At 41.2% G+C, this 23100-nt stretch overlaps 1 protein-coding gene across 1 annotated transcript in view; it reads left to right on the top strand.

Annotated features, from left to right (window-relative positions):
- MAMDC2 (MAM domain containing 2) overlaps nt 1-23100 on the top strand; it is a gene marked incomplete at both ends in the record, with an annotated part of 66188 nt that overhangs the window by 26993 nt on the left and 16095 nt on the right. Inside the window, 7 exons of the mRNA XM_080637467.1 lie at nt 5837-6102; nt 6832-6916; nt 7864-8001; nt 10196-10452; nt 13081-13174; nt 15705-15851; nt 16696-16961. Of these exons, the coding sequence (XP_080493593.1) occupies nt 5837-6102; nt 6832-6916; nt 7864-8001; nt 10196-10452; nt 13081-13174; nt 15705-15851; nt 16696-16961 (1253 nt within the window). The remainder of the gene's footprint in view (nt 1-5836; nt 6103-6831; nt 6917-7863; nt 8002-10195; nt 10453-13080; nt 13175-15704; nt 15852-16695; nt 16962-23100) is intronic.

The raw sequence follows: 23100 nt of genomic DNA, 5'->3' as shown, positions 1-23100 counted from the left end.
CATCTATCTGTCCAGGGGAGGAACTGCTGCCACAAGTCGCCTGAGGGCCAGGGAGAAGTGGTTAAACACCGACTCACAAGAGTGGACCACTGCTGCAGCACTTCCCCGTCTGCCAGATCCAGCTGGGGAGATGCTATGGGAAGACCCCCTGGGGGCCTGAGTGGTTGACAGACCTCCTCCTACAGTCCAGCACCAGTGGTGAGAGGCGATGCTTTGTCCAGCTGCCTGGGATGCACTGCTGGTACTGTGACAAGAGGTCTTAGTGGTTTTTGATGCATCAGGTTTGGTGACACTGTAGGCAAGGCTGCCCAGTGGGGATGTGCCCCCCTCCACAACATCGTAGGCCTTGATTAAGTATTTGTGCAGGCTTTTGTGCGTTTGATCGGTTTCATGATTTCTTTTACTTTCTTCACGGAATTGTAGCACAAATCCTTTCCTTCCAACTGAATAGTCACTTGCTAATGAAATTCTTTGCTTCCCAAAGCACTGCCTAAAAAATACTGAAAAAAAATAATGCACCTCACCCCCCAACCATCCCTCTTTCCTCCAAAAAGCCTTAACAAAATGCATGGTGACTGTTCCTGATTAGAGGAAGGATTTTTTTCAGAAAATCTCAGCTTTTCATAGATGGACAAATTTAACATTGACCCACACAGTACTGTTTTTCAAGACAAATTATGAGCAAAAAATGTCCACTTTAGTTGAAAAGTTTGCATTCTACTGGAAAGAAATTGAATGAAAAGCAGAGTGTTGATTCTGAAGCTTTCCTAGGCAGTGCCACCAGCCTTCTCCTAGGTTCACCCACAATCTCATGAGAAGTAGCTGGTAAAATTTCTGTGTTCTTGTTCAAACTCTGAAGCTTCATCTAAACCTCACATATACCCAAGCATAGTGTCCACGTGCAAACTTCACTTGCAAAATTACGTGTGCCCAGCAATATCAGTAACAGTTTTAACTAACTTTTCCTGGAGATTTAAGAAGGTTTAATAGGTCCTAAAAAATTTACTGCTTTTTAGCTTGTGTAAAATAAAGCCATGGCCTAAAATCCAGGCACTGAGATTCCAGAGAAGGGGTTTGGATTAATTTGTGTCTTAAGAAACCCTGGAAAACTCTTCTTTCCTGTTTCTGTATGGGAAGTACAGAGAAAACCCAAACATGACTGGCAACTTTAAGTCACTTCCTGCAACTTTTCTGTATAAATGAGTGCCTAACCAAATGTAAATCCCAGGCTTTTCCTGATTTGCATTTCCCTAATACTGTTTCTCTTGTAGCTCACTGCTTATATGCAGTTTTTCTTACAAAGCTACACTGTTGCTGAACTAAGAAAACAGCTGTGTCAGATATAAACCCCATGAAGGGTCTAACATATCTGTGGTTACCCTCCCAAATTTTTACAGAGGAAATATATCATTTAAAAGCTAGCTGGTAATTTTAGTTATCCCAGCTGGTTTTTTTTTCATTTGTCAGTGGAATTTGGTTTAGTTCATTGGCCGTTGTCTGGCATTTTGTGTTTGTGTTATTTACAGAGAAAGCAATCAGTGTAGTTTCTGCACTGTTGTGAGGAAGAAGTAGTGTTGCTGGTCTCAGCCCCCCTTGACCTAAGCCATTGATGCAATCACTGTTGACTGATGTATTGATGCTTATTTAGTAAGTAAATTTATATATATATATATATGGAAAATATGGGTGGATGACTCATGATGTATCACCAGCTGTAACTGAAGGAGACTCTCTACGGAACCGCTTATTAGAGCAGTGAGATGAGATACATGCATACAGATGGATTTTAAAGGTTTCATTTTGTGAGTCTTACCGCTGCAGTGCAGTTCCATTGCGGAGGGGTAGGTTGGAAACACTGGGTCCTAATCCCCCCTGGGCTCAATATTTTGCTTAGACATGGAGAATGTAAATTGAACACATGCTTGGTCCTGTGCAGTTTGGTTCAACTGTCAAGGAGAAGAGAGTGAAGTTACACTGTAGGTAAAAAGCCATTGCAGAATGTGGGTAAAAAGTGCATTACACACCAAGCCTGAGTAGTGAGTGGTAAGGGAAATACATCTGAGAGTGCCTTTTCTCCTCTGTCTTCTGGTTGTGTTTGCATTCACCAAGGAACTGCTGCCTGTTAACCAAAGGTCCCTAGCTTTTCTCATCTGCAAAGGAGTTTGTATGGTATCTTCACCATAATGACAATGTCCCCATGCCATTCCCTAAAAATGGAAACAAAGTGCAGCTTTCCTGTATTTGCACAGCCCCTTATACTGCTTCAGGCTACATCTACCCACTAAGCAAGTAATTGCGAGAAATTGTATGCTTGTGTTTCTGTGTGTTTCATCAGGCTTTTCCTAGCATTTTGTGACTACCCTTCTTTGCTTTCCTGTGATTTTGAAGAGAAGCGCTCCTTTGCTAACTCCTGAATGATGGCTATACATTAAGTGCTATGGGCATTTGGAGGAGGAAGATTTTGAGGAAAAAAGATGGTATGGTATACTGCAAAATGAATCATAGAATCATAGAATGGTTTGGGTTGGAAAGGGCCTTAAGATCATCTAGTTCCAACCCCCCTGTCACAGGTAGGGACACCTTCCACTACACCACGTTGCTCCAAGCTTGGCCTTGAATACTCTCAGGGGTAAGGCATCCACAGCTTCTCTGGGCAACCTGTGCCAGTGCCTCACCACCCTCACAGTTAAGAATTTCTTCCTAACATCTAATCTAAATCTCTCCTGCTTAAATTTGAACCCGTTACCCTTCGTCCTATCACTACAGACCCTGATGAAGAGCCCCCCTCCAGTACCCTTGTAGCCCCCTTCAGATACTGGAAGGCTGCTGGAAATGAAGCTGCATGTTAACATTTTTAATGAGAGATTTCAGGCGGTAGCACTGTGCATTCATCAGTTTCTCCACAGACTGCTAAATATCCTTCTGTTACTCCCACAAACACATGTGGAAAGTTAACTACTTCTTTACTTCAAGGAGCCCTCTCTTTGCATTGATTTGCTCTCACAATTGCTCTGTGTCAGCCCTTGACGTCTGCATTGTGAGACCTTCCTTTCTGCAGCAATGGCACATGTCATTACTATTAGTGAAATGCAGTTTAGTATAAAGGTCATTCAGTCAATGCCAGCATTCATTTGGAAGAAGTTTAACCTTAGCATTTTCTATGCTTGATACTGTGGAGTGCCAGGCTTCCTGATCCTGATTAGCAAAGCATTTGAACTTGCACATGAAGATCTCTATCAGGGCTCCCTTTGACTTCAGATCAATCGCACATTTAAACTTCCAGAAGATGCTAAAATTATCAGCAGGTCAGGAATGAGACCACTTCATTTCTGGGCTTAATGAATGGGTCAAATTAATCTTTATTAAAAAAGCAGCCCTCACCCCCCTGATTAAAAAGAGAATTCACAATCTTTGCTCACATATCAGTGGGGAATCAGACCAAGTGAGAGCAAGTGTACAGCAGACAGAAAACAGAGGCAACCATCCCAACTGGAAATTCATAAAAGGTTTTCTTTTTCTTTTAAATCACTGTTTTTATAGAAGAACCTTAGCCTGCTTATAATCAAGTCTTAAAGCTAGGCAGCCATTTAAGCCATATAGCTGGTAATTTGAGGTCTTCATGTGAATGTGTTTTCTTGTGTTGACGCTAACTTATTTCTGAGGAGAAAAAAAAAAAGAAAGATGAGTATTATAAGAAGGCTGTTTCCTATGGGTTTTCTCATGAAGCGCAGACAAAAATAGGGCTGAAATCTAAACTGAAATTGCCAGGCATGGATTTTGAATTGTAGGTTTCTTTGTAAGCAAAATTATCCAAATTCAGACTAGCCTGAAAACACAGATTCTTTATCTGTACTGGATAGTGCCACTTATATCAATTAAAAACAAACGTGTGGAAATAATTTGACTTCTGATAGAGCCTTGGTGATTTCTCTTTATCCTCTGTGCATGTGAAAAAAAACATGCATATCTTCGGAGTAGCACATGCCAGCAAATAAATGCTCTCAGTGCCAACTCTTGCGAACTAACTGAGTGTCTGTGTGCAAGTGGATATTTTATGCACTCACATTTTGCATCGTGGCAGATTAAGTATTTGGCAGGCACATTAGGTGCTTATTTTAAAATATTTATTCCTGTGTTTATTTTTCTTTCATATGCTCCTGCAGTAACAAGTTACTTGTACTTAACCAGTGATTTGTGTATTTCTCCAAGAGACTGAAACCAGACACATTAGATGTAAAGAGAACGCAAAGAGGCAAAAAAGATTCCATTCCCTAAAAAGGGAAAGAAAATGCAGCTTTTCTGTATTTACACAATCCCTTATACTGCTTGGGGCTGCATCTGCCCCTTAAGTAAGTAGCAATCATTTATCTTACATCTGTTAAACAAAAATGTACGGTACAAATGGGATGCTCTGCAGGTGAGAAAGGGAGTGGATGCAGGGAGATGCAGTAACATGCACTATCCGAGGAATCAGATGTTGTTGATTCAGGAATCAGATCTGGCGCCTGCTGCTGGCATCTTCCCGGAGGTGCATGAGAGAGGACTTATCTGTACCTGCTCTTTGCCCTGGGGGGTGGTGACTGTCCACGCAGATGTTTTTTTCACATTGGAGAGAATACTTATGAAAAGGCAATAGGGGAGCTCCTAGGAAGCAACCCCAGGGTGGCTTGGTAGAGTTGGAGGGTTCAGGCAGGATTTGGGATAGGAGGGTGTGCCTCAAGGGCAAGCAATATATTTAACATCAGTTGGACTGCTGATGTGTCCAAGTTACGCAAGCGTTTACATATGTATGGAAACAGACAAGCTCTGTGGTCAAGTGAAATGAGATTAAAGAAGAAGAATTACATGGTCTATGGGAGTCCAGCGAAGATAAGTGTGATGTTCTGCTGCATGAAGGACTGACTCAACACAGTCCTGACGGCTCTTATAATAAATATCAGGGATAAATATCAGGAATGGGATTTGTCTGATATGCATTGCATTCCAGGTTTCTGTGACTCCTGCATCACGTTTTACCCTCCTGATCTTGGTTTTGATATGTTAGTAAAATCACCAGGGCCAGGCTTATGTTTCTCTGTGATTTATTTACTTTTGCCTCCTTTTTCTACATGTTTGGCATTTTTTGGCTGCCTCGTGCATTTTTAGCTTGTCATCACATCCTTTTTTTTTTGTTTGTTTTTATAAAGAAGGCTATGTTTTATCCCCTGCTCCTAAAATATCCCCACAGAGAGTAATTTTAGAATAATCCCATTGAGACTGTGATATGTTTAAATGTAGTTTTACATTTAGCATTTTACAAATCAACAGGCATGTTAATTTTAGTACTTAAGAGTATCCTTCTAGTTTTGTTCTTTGAAAACAGAAATGGTTTAGGGGTGCAGTTTGCAGGCTGCAATGTGTTTTTTATGTGCTGGTTTAACATGTAAGTTATAAAAATGGAATTTAAAAGTTTTGATCTGTAAAACAACTAAATATTCCTGCAGCATATTTCTGCTTGTGTAAATTATCTTGTCAACCAAATCGTCTGTCTAAAGATATCAGGTCTGAAGAGCAATGCTTACTTAATAATCTACTTTAGACTGATATAGCATCTTTCTGTGAAGATTTCTAGTAATTTTTGGATTGCAATTAAAAATGCTTCATGCACAGGAAGTGATGTTTATGGGACTACAGTGGGATAGCAAAAGGTTAAATGACTTGTTTAACAAATGAGTAGCAGTCTCAATCTCCTGATCTAGCCCCAGAACAACAATTCCTTTATAAATAAGTACTTCTGTCCAGGGATGCAAAAGCAAAGCCGCTGACATTTATTATTCTGATGTGTGTCTGTTTCCAGGACATTACATTTCTGTGGATACATCTTACGAGGGTGAGAAAGCAGTGCTGTCCAGCCCTGAGCTGTACTCTGAGGAATGGAGCTGTGTCAGACTGATTTATCAGATAGCAATGACTTCAGAGGCTTCACCTGATCCTGCCAGGCTCAACCTGTACCTGCGGCAGGAAGGAGAGAGCTTTGACCGTTTGCTGTGGTCAGCCAATGAGCCTTCAGATAGCTGGCTCATAGCTAGCTTGGATTTAATGAACAGCACAAAGAAGTACAAGGTAAGCCTGGTTTTAGAAAATACCACAGGCTGTCTGGTGCACGTGTTGGGGTGTACAAACTGCTTCTCGAACATTTCCACCCTGGGCCCTGTTCTGGGCTTTCACTTCTACTGTTGGCGGCATGTGAGCCAGTTGACCCCTCTGTCCCTAAAATCAGCGAGCAGAGCTGGCGTGAGTGAGGCAGTGGATGCCATTCCAGTGAGTGTGTGGCGCATCTCATGGGAAATCACAGCCAGCTGAGCCATGGAGTGAGGATGCCTCACCTCACAGCAGCCCTGTGAACCTCCTGGCATCCTGTAGCACATAAAGGATCTCCCACATCTTGATCTGCAGCTGCACTTACTCCTGTCCTCTGTGTGCTTGTGGGGGGATTCAAAAGCTGAGAGGACAGTATTTCAACCCCAAACCCATCATTATCGCATCCCTCACAATAATGTCCTGTATAGCCACACCTGAGGAATCTGGAGTCCTATACTCATATGTGAAGCGTGGGACATTTTGGCCTTGTCTTCTTGTCCTTCACTGGGCCTTCTGTCCTTGAGGAAGGGCACTGACTCCATCTTTAATGCTTTCTGCCAAGCTCTTCCAGCAAAGGCACCTTTTCTGACTTCAGAGATGGTGAGCCTCCCACTACATTTAATTTGTTCTCCTGTTTATCCCATTTAAATGCCCAGGGTGGTAATAGAAATACCAAATCCCTAAATTTACAGTTTGGTTTGTATTGTGCAGATTGTACTCGAAGGTGAAATGGGACAAGATAAATCTGCCAGCATAGCAGTTTTTGAAATTAAAATAACTCCTGGATATTGTATTGGTAAGTACTGACTGTTCAGCTACCACAGTTTTTGCATAGAAAAAATAAAATAAAAAAAAAAAAAAAAAGCCTTGTTAGCAGTTTTAAAACTGAATTAAAGGCCAAAGTTTAGGAAAAAGGCAATGGCTTTTTCCTTACTGAAAAGCAGGCTGCCTTATATAGAGACATTTTTTAAGCTAACGTTGAACACACTAATACGGGGTTTTCTTCACCCATCTCTGTGATATATATAGACATTTCACGTACAGGAATTGATTCTAAAGCTATTTATTGCTCAAGCAGAAACAAGTAGTACATTTTCACAAAACTAGACTGCTGCAAATATTAGGCATAACAGCTGTGACATTACTTTTGCTGTCTGCCTGCTTGTGCTTCCTTACAGTGGCATCCTGAAGGCTGCAGAGTGAAAACTCTGTTGACACTTACACTTACTGCTATTTCCTCATGACATCTGCCGAAAACACTAAAGAAGTTCAGTATCTAGGAGGCTGGGAGACCTTTGCATTTCTGGGGAGCTCTGGTGGACTCCAACCAAATTGTCACAATTCTTCTGGTTGTGAAGGAAACAAAACAGTCCCATTACCGCTATGAGTCCTGCTTTGTTTCTAGCCATCCTTGATTTACAAGTGGAAGTTCTGCTCACACCATTTAATACTATGAAGTGGTGTATTTGGTTCTAAATTACAGCAGTCCTATATTGCCAGATAATGAAAAGTTAGATCAGACTGAAAAGGATGGAAATGAGAATTTTGTCTAATACTGATCAAAATATATTGGCAAAGCTTTTTTCCTTTTTCATAAGCTGCTCAGTGCTGTGTCTAGTTCTGTAAATACAGGTGTTATTTGCCCTGCCATATGTAAAGTGAGGCTAGCACATAGCAATAGTCTCTCTTCCAATTTCTGTGATGAAAATGTGTGCACTTAGCTGGTGATGTCTGTAACTGCAGAATGCGACTTTGAAGAAAATCATCTTTGTGGCTTTGTGAATCGCTGGAACCCCAATGTCAACTGGTTTGTTGGTGGAGGGAACATTCGTAATTCTCAGTCCATCCTGCCCAAAGACCACACACTTAACAGTGAACTGGGTAAGCAACAAATGTAGAACAGAGTATAGTGGGAAATTTGAGTCTGAGATCCATGTTTGACTCTTATACTTCAAATTATTATGTGAAGTCTTTCTTTTCTCCTGGCATGGGGGGTGCAGGGTAAGAATGACTTATGTAAAAAAGGGGATTAGAAGAAGATGGGTGGAATTTGCAGAAGTTTACACAAACTTTCCTGTAAGCTTTATGATAAGGTTGCTACGTCCTTTGCTAGGCTTCAGAATTACTTAAATAAGGATAAAATTTTGGATGGAGTGGCGGGAAATTCTCTTTCTGTGGATTCTAAGTACAGGCCACAGTAAATTTTAAGATCTTGTAACACTGATCTGTACATCTGGAAGGGCTTTTCTTTCCAGTGACTTTGAGAAAGTTGACTAGCACAGCTAAAGTATTAAAACATGTTTGAAGAATCTAGGGTTAAATTGCACGGTTTATGGGGTTTGTTTCTTTCATTTAAATGTAGTGCTGTTAATACAGCCCATTGGAGGCAGAATGTTGTAAAGACTTGAAGGATTTTCGCCACTTGCCCTGTATGAAGTACTTGTCCCAGGCATCTTTTTGAGAGGAAAAAATTTTACATAGTCAGAGAAAAGAGTTGAGGGTTATCTTAGTGTTTGACGTAGTGCATGAAGAATCACAGCAGGTGACAATCAGGAGATCTGGCTGCTGCAAGACACTGTGCATCCCGGACAATGTGACATCCTTGTTCAAGGAATCGCATCATGAAGAGCAGGGCTGATTCTCTTTCCTTAACTCATGCCGCTGTGCCTCTTTATTTATTTCACAATTGTGTGAGTTGAGTACAGAGTGTCAGCCTGGCCCAGTATCACCACGAAGCACCTAAATGCTGGTAAAATTTTGATGGAAGCTTAATTCACCGCAACTTCAGCAGCAGACGGTGGCTCTACCTATTAAATAAAGTACTTCATGTGATAGGAAACACTGCCAAATGGGAAGGATCTGTTTTCTTGTAGCCACAGTGTTTGTTTTTCACACCAAACCTCCACTGCTGACTACAGACTGAGAAGAGCCCAAGAAGCCAATAGTCACAGAAGAGCCTTGTTTTTGCAAGGCTTGTACTATGAAGGTACATCAGTGAGGGAGATCATAATTAAGCTACGAAACGTGGTAAAGCTGCAGAGCAAAAGTGAAGTGCAGAACTTCTCAGGCAAGTCCCACTGAAGTGTCACCAGTCCCACAGCCAAGCAAGCCCTTTCCCCTCCTTCCACTGGAATGAAGCAAGAAGTGACACCTCCAGGTTTGAGAACACTATTAGCTGATTAACATAGAGGTGTAGATACAAACCTAATGGCACAGTTTGCAGTGTCCATGTTGAAGCACCCTGTCAGTTTGACATTTGTGAAGAACCATTTTTCCATTCATCAACTGGTACTGTTTGATGCTGTGCTTCTGGGTGTGTAGAAGTAGATAAACTACAGATGCACGGTATATCCATGCACATGGATATGTCTTATTTAAATTGAGATAGCTCTCCCAAAATCAAAGTCTGAGAAGCTGTACCCTTCGAAAATCCTGCAAGTCATATTGGCTGTTGAGGAGGAAGCAGTCTACTCACCTATAATGCATTTTTCTGTTTATTAACATCTCCCAAAAGATAAAACAATTCGAAACTAAATCTTAGATAGACCAAGCAGAATTATACAAGCAGTGAATTGTGTAGAATAAAGGTTATTTGCCAAATTCTTTGACATATATTAAATGAACTGTTGAGTAAAACATGAGGAAACACATGGCTTGTGGTCTTATTCATTCACCTGGGTTGCCTCAGTTAAAGCTGCACTTGGAAAAAGACTAAATACTATATTGAGCTGTTGGGAGGCAGGGAATTTACTCTGTTGGGTTTTTTCCCTTTATGAATGGCTCCCAAAATTCAGAGAGTTTATTACTTTCTTTAATATAAATGTCTCAAATAAAGACTTAAGAAAGAGCTGAGACTGACTTTTGTCAGTGGTATCTTGCCAAACAACTTTGGGTTGTACATAGGAGGAAAGTAGAAAAAAATAATCTCCTGAGAACTACTAAAATTTCCTAGGAATCACCCATTACTGTCCAGGTTGTAGAAATACATGTCTAGTTTCTGCTTATCTCCTGATACTTCTTGTTAGTTGTATCCTCTAAAGAGTGTCCTCATAGCAAGTTTCTTTTGTACTTCTAGGTCACTACATGTATGTGGACTCTGTTTACGTGAAACATTTTCAGGAAGTGGCACAGCTAATCTCACCAAAGACCATGGCCCCAATGTCTGGCTGCTTATCTTTCTATTATCAACTTAAGCAGGAGAGTAGCATTGTTTTTACTGTTTACTTGAGAGACACAACTGGCTTTTATGAAGAGATCTGGAAAACAGACAGTGCACTGAGTGCGGACTGGGCATTAGCTGAAGTTGACTTCAATGCACCATACCCCATGGAGGTAAAGCAGTCATGCCTGTACAGTCCAGCTACAACTTCCAGGTTGCATCAGACAACAGTGCTGACTCAGGCCAAATCGTGGACATGGCAGTGGTTGCCCAGTATCTGAGAGATGGTTATAAAGATGCTGGTGATCTGTTGTTTTTCTTTGTCCACTGCATAAGGGTCAAGGAGGAATCACTTTCCATATGAGTGCTTGATTTTCAGTGTAGATGAGGTCAAGTGGTAAAGTGCTTGAAAAGAATAGCTCGATAGGTTGTAGAGTCCTACAAATATGAGGTCTTTCAATTCCTACTACATAATGTCACATAAGCAGGCCCCTAATAGTAGAGTAGTCATTAGATGTGAAAGCCAGCTCTCTGAGGTTACTTTAATTAATTTCAAGAGTATCAGAAAGAAATTGAATTTTTTTCTTCCCTCTGTTTACTAAAACCCCCCAAACCTTAGAAGATTTGGACAAACATTTACATATATATATATAAATATATATATACATACACATATATATGTGCATAAAAATCTATGGGTACTATATATATAGACTGTATCTTTTTATATGTAAAATATAAATTCTTATATCTAACACATATGTAAATATCTTAGAAGACTGCAATAACAGTGTATATGTATTATCTATACACATATATACTTACACATTTATAAACATATATACAATATATATTTGTAATTTATATGTATATACTCTCTTCCAATAAATATACTTCTAAAACTAGAATTACAGCTAAATTGGCTTACATTATACTTGCTTTAACTCCACATAAGTATTTTATTAATTGATGGTAAGCCTGCAGATTTTCAGAAATCATTAGGGGTAAAGCTAATTTTCACTAGATGTTAAATAGTCCTTTTATTCTCTGTAAAGTCAGTGACTCCAAATGGAGATTAGATCTGATAAGGTCTCATAATACTGAATGGTACGTGAATTATGAATTCAGTAAATATAAAGTAGGAAAAGGAGAAAAACATTCCTAGCACTATAGATGGAAATTAATTAGTGATTGCTTAGAGCTTGACATTACTGTGGTTAGCTCTGTGAAAATATCCTCTCAGTTCTTAGTGCCATTCATAAAACCATCTGGAATGTTGGAAACTATCTATACAGAAATAAAGAGCAACAGAGGATATCATACCACTGACTGAATGCAAAGAGTTCAGCAGAGGTGTAACTCCAACTCTCTCAATTAAAAAAGAATATCCTAGAACTGCAAGAGTAATATAGAGACAATCAAAAGTATGGAGAATTTGCATTAATAAAATAAGAGTTTTCAGCCTGTAAAAATTACTTCAGTAGAATATGGTAGAGGTTCATAAAAATAATAACACAGAAAAGATTAACTGTTCCCTTTTTCTCATAATTTATGTTGCTGTTCCAAATTCTTAATCACCAGGTAAGAGTTTTAAAATAAACCAAAGTGAGGATTTTTTCCTACATTCTATAACTGTAGAACTCATTTTCATAGCATACTACGGATACCATTAATCTGATCCATTTGAATACTGATTAGACAAATTAATGGGAAAGAAAGAGTCAATGCGGAATGCAATGTGAGGGAAGAACTGAAAACTTGTCATTATCTTCAGTTCTTTATGTATGTGACCTCTGCTGGAAACAAGACTAGATGGGCCTTTATTCTGCTCAAGGAATTTTTATGTAATCCAACACAGTCAATATTTTAGAGATCACTTTAGAAGTAAGATTATAGAAGTAAGATTAAACCTTGCATATAATTTCTTCAGTTGCTTCGAGAAGGTCTTCCTCTTTTTCGCGTGAGGCTAAAGGATATCATCAAGGATTCTTTCACAGCTACCTTTAGCTTCCATCCCTAGGCAAGACATCACAAGCATTTTTACTGAACAGGATCTCACTCTGGAAGCATTTATTATTATAACCCTATTTTGTCTCTGGGGTTGCCATAAGATTCAGGCCTTTTCTACATGCTTTCCTGTAACTCAGAAATTTTAAGACAGTTCCTCAAGAGTCTTCCACTTACTTGAGGAAATGATGTCGCTTGGGAATGGCTAAGTACAAACATTGTTTGACTTGGTAGCAGTGATATGTTTTCTAGCTTTTCTGGTTCTTAACTAAGTTTTTTAAAGCAAATCTTCTCTGCCAGCTTATGCCAGGGCATGGGTTGCAGTGTCCAAGGATGTTTAGAGAAAACAATAAAACTTGATATTGTAATAGCAGAATAATACACACAGTTTTCTTTTAGCTCATGATCGAGATAGATTCTAAATATAGTAATAACTGGGCAGCTTTGGAGTACCAGTCATTACAGACTGGATGCCCCTGAGTACTAGCTTGGTACGGTATCATGACAGTAGCCTTATTGCATCTTTAAAACTCTTGCTTCATAAAGCAGCAGAAGAGCTATGTCGCCCTTGATCTTTCTTGACCTCGAGTGCATAAAGATCTGGTGCCAGGATCAGGCTCTGATTTATATACCTAATAAGTGATATGATTTTATTTGTGCTAATACGTTAGTGCTGTCTGAGATACCCTGAAGTCTGTCTGGGACATCTGATCAGAATTCTGTAATACAAAGATGTGTACCAAAATTATTGTTGTGTATATGGTAGATGAATAACAAAAGATTGTCATTTCCAGCTAATATTTGAAGTTGCTTTCAATAGCGCCAAGGGAGGTTACGTTGCCCTTGATGACATTTCTTTCTCTCCGGTTTACTGCAGCAATCAGACAGGTATGACTTCTTATTGCTATTTACCTTCTTTGTTTTCCCTTTTTGCTTTGCCCCTCTGAACTGCCTGTAAGTACTTGCAGTATTTGGTAGTCATGTGCAGATGATACCTTCTCAACTGACCAGCACCATTGGGCTACTCTTCCTCCTGGTGACAAAACAGCAGATAAACACTGATGCCATTCATTTGATCCAGAAACCAGACCTTATTTCAAACATCTGCAACTGAAGTGCTGGACTGAATGCTGTATTTGCATCACCCCAGCTTTTGAACAAATTACCTTTTGCAGGCATGTCACAAAAAGACAGGGGGATTTTCCTAGGTGTGATGGTACCAGGAAGAAAATGTCCTATGCTTTTCATTATTGCCAATGCAGGGAATATCTTCTATGCTGCATGCCCTGAGATGTTTTTCAGAGCCAAAACAGGAGCCTTGCCTTCCATCTTCACTTTTCCAGGAGGTATTATTTATCTCAGACAGTGGTGTATCTGTCAGGTTTTTATTAGGCTTTCACAGCAGCAGAAGTCAGCTGAATCCATGTGATCTCTGCTGTAGAGACACTTGGGAGAAGGACTTTGTCATTTCTGAATACAGCCTCTTAAGTTGCTATGTACTGGTTCCTTGCATACTACTGTAGCACTGAGCGGTAGTCAAAAGTAGATTAGTAGTTTCTCAGTAAGCACATCCATTCTTTTAGTAACAAGCTTGAATTTTGGGTTAATGCTTTGAAGTGATTAAGGAAAAAAAATATTTGTTGCCTGTTTTTAACTTCTTGAAGTCTCTGCTGCACTGTTGAAGTATCGATAGGGGGTAGATTCCAGTTATGTTATTAATCCACAACTCTTGGCTGAGTAAATCTAGTTGTTTCATTAACTCCTCAATGCATATTCTGTGTTTGCTTTGTTTTGCAACAAAAATAATGGTTTATATTTTTAGTATGCCAAGGATTGGAGCTGTTTGCTCATGGTGTTTTCCATTTTAATTTTCAGAAGGCTTATATGTTTTGAAGTATATGATAAATTTTATAGTCATTTCTGCCTCAATCCTGAGTTTTTTGGATTGGGTTTGTTTGGTTTGTTTGTTTGTTTGTTTTTTTCTATTTAAGAAATGAATGCAAATTATTTGCTTTATACTTTGTTGGAATACAACAAAGTTGGTTAATCTTGCAGGCTTATCTCCTATTTCCATCTTCAACTGTTTTAATTAGAGATGTTAAAAACAAGAGGTCTTCATTCTTCTTATCATAGCAGTTTATATAAAAACATTAAGTTTTTTCTGTATTCTTCTGGAAGTTTTGGTCAATGAAAGTCTCAGTGTTAAATAAATGGAAAGAAAAGGCATAAGAGTATTAAACTTGCTCACCAAAGGATGAATTAAAACATGGGTTGAAAATGCTGGATGGACATGGCAGGGCTCCAACTGTGTTTTCTTTAGCTAGGAAAGCCATGGGGAAAGGCCAGGCTGCCTCCTTTTTCTCTTTAGCCAGAGAAAGACACAAGGGCAGTGCTTAAATTTGTCTTATTTGAGTCTGAAAAGACCACAGGCATCTCTCCAAAGCCAAAATCTTGCTTCTCCTGAAGCCGATCGCTCACCTGTGCCTCTGCCCTTGCCGGGAAGTCCCTCTTAGCCTCCATGCAGAAGGGTGGTATGTGTGCTGCCATAAATTGATGCTCACAGGGTCCTCACTCCAGATATAACCAAAATTGCATGACTGCTTTGGGTTGCACTCCTGCTTCCCCCAGCATCTGATGCAAGTGACTGATGAGGCTTTTAAAGAAGTACAAATGTTATACTTAAAAGCATCCATTCAGCAAGGGGATTTCTTCAGACTAAAGCACAACCTGACCCATGAATTCCACACTGCAGATCAAGGTGGAGCCATCGGCAGGGCTGAGGGGCTTCACTTAGCTTTTAATCGAATTTGCTACAAACGGTGCAACTTTCTTTGCTGCAGTGCTAAAACATGTGAGGCATAGTTCCAGATGTCAGTAGCTATGAGATGAAGCAAATACATGAAGCAAAATATTACATACTTATAGCATGCATATGCACACACATTATGCATTACTACAAAAGGTTTTTTAAAAGTGCTCTTTAAAAGACTATTGAATGTTTACGTAAGAAAGTGATCCCCTTGAAAACTGAAATACGTGACACCCATGAACGCACATGAGCACAGTCATGCTTATTTTGTCCAAATATCTTTTGGGTGAAGGAGCAGGACAGAGTCAAATGGTCTGAATACCTTTGTGCCTTACGTCCAGAAGGAAAAATGTTCTCTTAATATCTGTATTTTATTTATATTTTATAAAGGTGTTGAAGGAGGTTACACCCCATCTCCAGCATAAAATATAAGAAAATATCACCCCCTTGCAATGCAAAATTGATTGTCTGATATCACTGTGACTGTGCACTCTTTTTCCATAATACAAAAAAAGATGAAACAGTATACTTTGGCATCCTTGTGCTTCAAATACCTATGCTTATAATAATTTGTTCTTCCTAACAGGACATACGTGTCTTATCTTTTAGGAGCTCCTTTCAATCCTGCTGCAGCAGGCTGCAATTTTGAGGAAGGTCTGTGTAATTTTTACCAGGATCACAAAGATGGCCCAGGATGGAGCAGAGTGAAAGTGAAGCGTAATATGTATAGAGCAGGAGATCACACTACAGGGTTTGGTAAATCAAAACTCGTTTTCACTAGAAGAGTCAAACCGGATTTAAAGGTTAACCTGTTGTATCACTGTTCACTCTCTTAAATCATGTCATCTGGTTAGATTGCCTCACTGTGATTCCCTGCATTAAAAATCTATGTACACCCCTCTGTCCTAGCTGGGCCTCTGGCTGTGTCTCCCCACATGTATCACCCATTGAAGAGTCCCACAGGGCCATAAATCAGTATTTTCACTGTACTAATCTCTAGTCACTGAAGGGATGATTCCACAAACATATGCAAACAAATATAATACTAGCTTAATGCATTGCTTTTGATATAGAGGAATGGTGGGCTCTTAGCTCTTCCAGGCTTAGGGCTGTTGGCATTTTTAAGGGAAAACTGTGAAATGTTGTGTAGGGAAGCCATGTAGTGAAAGGCCTGCTAGCAAGTTCTGAAACTCACACATCTTTTTGTGTATTCATGTTTCTTAATCAAATGTGCTGAATCCTCACCTCTTTATATTTGCTGCAGGGAATACAAGGCCTTGTGCCCTATCCTTCATTCTTTGGTCTCAGAGTGGTATCCTTGAGACAGACAGGTTTCCAGAATGGCCAGAGAATTTTTCACTGTAAATTTGAGAAGTGCGTATTTCTGGTAACTTAGCCGTGTGCCAGTTTAGCTTGAAGTATCTGGGATGCTTTTAGAGAAATGCTTACTTCCTTTCAAGCAGAATGTGATAAACTGTTTCCTGCCAGTAGAAACTGTTTTTATAACCAAATTCTGATGCAATAATGGACGCTGCTTTAATACCAAATCAGCTCTGCTAATTGTGTATTAGAAATACTCAATAACTGAACTGTCTTGCAGGCTATTACTTGTTGGCGAACACAAAGTTTACATCACAGCCTGGGTACATTGGACGTCTGTATGGCCCAATCCTGCCAGGAAACTTACAGTTTTGTCTGCGTTTTTATTATGCCTTATATGGATTTTTCAAAATGAGTGGCACTCTTGCTGTTTATATCTTTGAGGAGAATCATGTCGTTCAAGAGAAAATCTGGTCCGTCTTGGACTCTCCGAAGGGAGTTTGGACTCAAGCTGAAATCTCCTTCAAAAAGCCTATGCCTTGCAAGGTAAGAGCCAACTCTTCAAATCTGCCAAATTCTGGATGGAGATTTTCCTTGCCTTCTCATCTGAGGGCTATTTGTTATCTAAGGATTAATCCTAAGTGAGCTATACCTGCAAAGTGAAATAGAGTTCCTAGGCAGTACAGCAGGGTGTAGAGTATTTCTTTGCAGCCTGGCTTCTGTGGGAACCCTTATACAGGATATCCTGATACCAGGAATAAAGCAATGTTGCCCTGCTGTCCTCAACTGTAATCACAGTATTTATGGTGATTTTACCAGAGGAGCTCTAATGAAAGCTAGTTGTGTCTTGGTTTCTCAATAGGCTCCAGGTTCACCCATTTTTGTTTGTTTGTTTCCTATGTGGCTCACATCAACGTACTTGATTATAGATTTTAGTCAATTTAAAAAGTCAGTACTGGTAAGTTCTGGTCAAAATGGGGAACTGATCCTGCTTTTCTAAACTCAAGCACTGGGTTAAAATATGGAATCAGAAGTCCGCGTAATTTAGAGCAATGGACTTGAAGGATTGAACATCTGGTTGGGGAAGTCACTTTGTTATCTCAGCAACTTAATAAAAATAACGCAATATTTCATATCACCTCCTGAATAAGTCCTCAAGCTGCTGCTACACATCTGCACTCTGTTAGTCAATCAAAAAATACTGACTTTTACACAAATTTGTGTAAGTGCTACTTCTGATTCCCCTTAATAGGTTTTCACTATCTGTGAGTCATAGAATCATAGAATCATAGAATAGTTAGGGTTGGAAGAGACATTAAGATCATCTAGCTCCAACCCCCCTGCCATGGGCAGGGGGACATAACACTAAACCATGTCACCCAAGGCCTCATCCAACCTGGCCTTGAACACCGCCAAGGATGGAGCACTCACAAACTCCCTGGGCAACCCATTCCAGTGCCTCACCACCCTCACACTAAAGAATTTCGTCCTTATATCCAATCTAAACTTGCCCTGTTTAAGTTTGAACCCATTACCCCTTGTTCTGTCACTACGGTCCCTGATGAAGAGTCCATCCCCAGCATCCTTGTAGGCCCCCTTCAGATACTGGAAGCTGCTCTGAGGTCTCCACGCAGCCTTCTCTTCTCCAGGCTGAACAGACCCAACTTTCTCAGCCTATCTCCATATGGAAGGTGCTCCAGTCCCCTGATCATCCTCGTGGCCCTCCTCTGGACTTGTTCCAACAGTTCCATGTCCTTTTTATGTTGAGGACACCAGAACTGCACACAATACTCCAAGTGAGGTCTCACGAGAGCAGAGTAGAGGGGCAGGATCACCTCCTTCGACCTGCTGGTCACGCTCCTTTTGATGCAGCCCAGGATACGGTTGGCTTTCTGGGCTGCAAGCACACACTGAAGCCAGCTCATGTTCATTTTCTCATCAACCAACACCCCCAAGTCCTTCTCCGCAGGGCTGCTCTGAATCTCTTCTCTGCCCAACCTGTAGCTGTGCCTGGGATTGCTCCGACCCAAGTGTAGGACCTTGCACTTGTCATGGTTAAACTTCATAAGGTTGGCATCAGCCCACCTCACAAGTGTGTCGAGGTCCCTCTGGATGGCATCCCTTCCCTCCAGCGTATCAACTGAACCACACAGCTTGGTGTCATCAGCAGACTTGCTGAGGACACACTCAATCCCACTGTCCATGTCATCAACAAAGATGTTGAACAAGACCGGTCCCAACACCGATCCCGGAAGGACACCACTCGTTACCGATCTCCAGCCGGACATCGAGCCATTGACCACAACTCTTTGCGTGCGGCCATCCAGCCAGTTCTTTATCCACTGAGTGGTCCACCCATCAAATTGATGTCTCTCCCAATTTAGAGACAAGGATGTCATGTGGGACAGTGTCGAACGCTTTGTACAAATCCAGGTAGATGACATCAACTGCTCTGCCCCTGTCCATCAGTTTCATAGCCCCATCATAGAAGGCCACTGTATTGGTCAGGCAGGATTTCCCCTTAGTGAAGCCATGCTGGCTGTCACCAACCACCTCCTTGTTTTTCATGTGCCTTAGCATGTCTTCCAGGAGAATCTGCTCCAAGAGTTTGCCAGGCACAGAGGTGAGACTGACTGGTCTGTAGTTCCCTAGGTCATCCATTTTCCCCTTCTTGAAAATGGGGGTTATATTTCCCTTTTTCCAGTCGTCGGGAACTTCACCTGACTGCCATGATTTTTCAAATACGATGGCCAGTGGCTTAGCAACTTCACTCGCCAGCTCCTTCAGGACCCGCAGACGGATTTTGTCAGGTCCCATGGACTTGTGTACGTTTAGGTTTTTAAGATGGTCTCGAACCAGATCCTCTCCTACAGTGTGCCCAAGGTCTTCATTCTCACAGTCCCTGCATCTGCCCTCCAAGACTTGGGTGGTGCAGTCAGAGCCTTTGCCAGTGAAGACCGAGGCAAAGAAGTCATTAAGAACCTCAGTCTTCTCCAAATCCAGGGTAGCCAGTTCTCCCGATATCTTCCAAAGGGGGCCTACGTTGTCCCTAGTCTGTCTTTTACTCGCTACGTACCTATAGAATCCCTTCCTGCTATCCTTAACATCCCTAGCCAAGTTCAATTCTAACTGGGCCTTAGCTTTCCTAACCTGGTCCCTAGCTTCCCGGCCAGCATCCCTGTATTTTTCCCAGGCCTCCTGTCCCTGCTTCCACCTTCTATAAGCCTCTTTTTTCCTTTGAATTTTCCTGAGCAGCTCCTTATCCAGCCAAGGAGGTCTCCTGGCCCTCCTGCTGCACTTCCTTCTAGTTGGGATGCAACACTCCTGAGCTTGCAGCAGGTGATCCTTGAATAACAACCAAGAGTCTTGGGCCCCCTGCCCTCTAGGGCTGTATCCCATGGAACCTTACTAAGCAGGCTCCTGAAGAGGCCAAAGTCTGCTCTCTTGAAGTCCAGGGCAGTGAGCTTGCTGCACTCTCTTGTCACTGTCCCGAGGATCTCGAATTCGACCATCTCGTGGTCACTGCATCCAAGGCTGCCCTGGAGCGTCACATTTCCAACCAGCCCTTCCCTGTTGGTGAGCACGAGGTCAAGCATGGCACCTCTCCTTGTCGGCTCCTCTATTACTTGCAGAAGGAAGTTGTCTTCCACACAATCGAGGAACCTCCTGGATTGCTTGTGCCGGGCCGTACCTTCACTCCAACAGATGTCAGGGTGGTTGAAGTCCCTCATGAGAACAAGGGCCTGTGAGCGTGAGGCTGTTCCTATCTGCCTATAGAGCACTTCATCCACAGATTCCTCTTGATCAGGCGGTCTGTAACAGATCCCCACAGTAATGTCCCCCATCGCTGTTCTCCCTTTAACCCTGACCCACAAACTCTCTGTCAACTGCTCACCCGTCCTCAGACAGAGTTCCATACTCTCCAGCCTATCCCTAACATAAACAGCAACTCCCCCTCCCCGCCTGCCAGGCCTGTCTTTTCTAAAGAGCCTGTAACCTTCCATTCCAACACTCCAGTCGTAGGAGCCATCCCACCATGTTTCTGTGATGCCTACTATATCATACTCCTGTAGTCGTGCACACATCTCTCATTCCTCTTGTTTGTTCCCCATGCTACCGGCGTTTGTATAGAGGCATCTGAGCCGAGCTCCATCCGAGTCATCTAAGGAGGACCAGATGGATAACTACATGGTAACACTGAGATAAATTCAGCCTTTTTTCCATTGTAATAGTACTGTGAATACATGACTGAAAGCCTGTCTGATAACTCAAGTATTTCTAAAATATAGGTAACGATCCTAGGCATTTTCCCCACTATAAAGCAATTTTTGACGTGGCAGTAGTTACTGACTTTAACTTTTCTTGGGAAAAAAAAAAAAAGAGAGTGTTTTTCTTCGAAGTAAATACACCATAAAAGAAAAAGTTCACAAAAAAAGATGCCTAACTGTATTAAAAAGGAAGTTTAAGCTGAAAATTCAAGTCCTAATTGCTGGCTAGTGTTTTCTCTCAGACATCTGATATCTTAAAAATTTGATGGGATTTTATGTACACTTTTAATGTATAAAACTTAATAGAATTTCTAATTTCATTCTAATTGATATAGGAAGAAAAAATCTGCCAAGCAAGCGCATGATAGAAAAGTTTCTCGTAGTATCACCCCAAAATATTAACCGGAAAGTATTTTTAAAATCATGAAAAGGTATTGGTTAAAAAGGCAAGCTTATAGCCTACTTTTGCCACCTCCTGTTTATGTATTTCTTTATTACTTCTAAAAAGGCTTGGTAGCTTGTGTAATGCAATACATTGTGTGAGTAGTGATGACAGCTGAGCATGACTGTTAAAAATGGTTTATAGCCTTGGAGGTGGCAGTGTTTTTACCATCTGACATTTACATGGAAAGACTTTTCCAATATGAATTTATGAAGAACTATTTTTAAGTTTTCCTAGAAATTGGTATATCTAAAACACTTGTGAAGAAGGATGGAAAGCATTTCCTAGGATGGAAAGCTTTTCATGAATTGCAGCTTTCATGGCTGTAGTTACCAGTCTGTCTGTAGGCAGTAATAGATAGGGAGCATCACAGAGGATGATAAAGAAGTCAGGCAAATACCCTCGCTGCTTCTGAGCTCCAGGGATGAAAAACTGGTGTAGTTACAGGTTGTCTGATTGAAATATTCACAAGCAGGCTTGAATGAAGTTGCACAATGGGCCAGATTCTGGCTTTTCCTTGCAATCTCATGCCCAAATCTTCAACCTTTTATACTTATTTTGTTTGTTTCTTCTTTTCCAAGCTAACAGAAAGAAATGAAGGAGCACTATATAGCATTGTATAAATACGTAGCTTAGTTCTCTGTAAAGCTGTGCCTGCCTAGCACCTAGTGAATAGCTGTTAAGGAACAGTCGTTTCAATGGCCATCTTCAATGCAGACCAGAAGTGGAGGTGCATCAGAGCAGTTTTGCTTGACGGCAGGGAGAGGTGGGAACCAGCAAGTCAGGGTTCAGGCTCTGGAGGGAGAAACTGTACAGAAACATGACAGAAACTAGCTCACCGAAGCTTGACTTCTCTTGTCCTTTTTCCTCCAACCTGTCCTTGTGTTTCTTGCCTCCTCACTGATGCGCCTTTGTCTTGTCTAGCCTGCCCCACAAGCAGCAACACTCCCCTGCTCCCATTCTCCATCTTATTCCTGGCTCCTCAGCTCCAGGTAGTCCAAGTTTTTCTCTCTAATCCTGCCCATGTTACAGTCTGTCTGCCCTGCTTAGCCCAGTGCTTACAAATTTTAGTTTCTCAAAAGCTAATGACTTGACAGAAAGCACAGTTCTGGCACAAAACCCAAATCCTGACACTTTTCATGCTGCTACTCCAAAACCTAGGAGTGCCCAAGCTTTTCAAAGAATTTTTTAAATAGGGGCAAAGTAAAGGCTTTTCCATTTCCGAGACTTGTTCTCGGAAATCATGGAACTGTTTTGGATTAAATCTTCCAAAACAAGCCTGAAGCAAGGACCCAGCATGGAAAGTCTGAGCTGAAATCATTGTGCCTTGGCAATGTTATAAACAAGTTTAAAACAGCCTTTTAACAGAGCGGGGGTGGTCTCAAAATAAGATAGAGCTACCACCTTTCATCTAATGCAGATGTGATGGCATGCCATCCCTGGTGGTGTTTAAGGCCAGGCTGGACAGAGCCTTGGGAGACATGGTTTAGTGTGAGGTGTCCCTGCCCATGGCAGGGGGGTTGGAACTACATGATCTTAAGGTCCTTTCCAACCCTAACTGTTTTATGATTCTATGGCTGATGCGCCTGTTGCATTGTTTTCTGAGATGCGTCATGACTAGACTTGGATGATAAGATGTTGTAGGCATGCACAGTAGTTTGGCTGATCAATTTGTTTGTTACTGGGTATGACTTGTAGATTGGGTCAGTGCCTGTGGAAACAGTAAACAGTCTCCTGGCAGTTCCTTAGTGGCCAGGGAAGTCAGAGAGGCAGCTGTTATGCTGCTTTGCCAGGAAGTCCTGAAGGTCGTTAATGATTTAGCAGCCAATTGATCTAAAATACTTTCTTACCTATGTCCTTTATCTTTCTTCCACTGCAAATACTGCTCCCAAGGCATTGAAAACAATATAAAATCCGTTCGATGTGTTTTAATTTTGTTAATAAATTTGTTTGCAGTCGGACAATAAAAAGGCTC

Source organism: Psittacula echo (assembly GCF_963264785.1).
Source record: "Psittacula echo genome assembly, chromosome: Z".
NCBI classification, from domain to species: domain Eukaryota; kingdom Metazoa; phylum Chordata; class Aves; order Psittaciformes; family Psittacidae; genus Psittacula; species Psittacula echo.
This window is presented reverse-complemented; position numbering and strand designations above follow the sequence as displayed.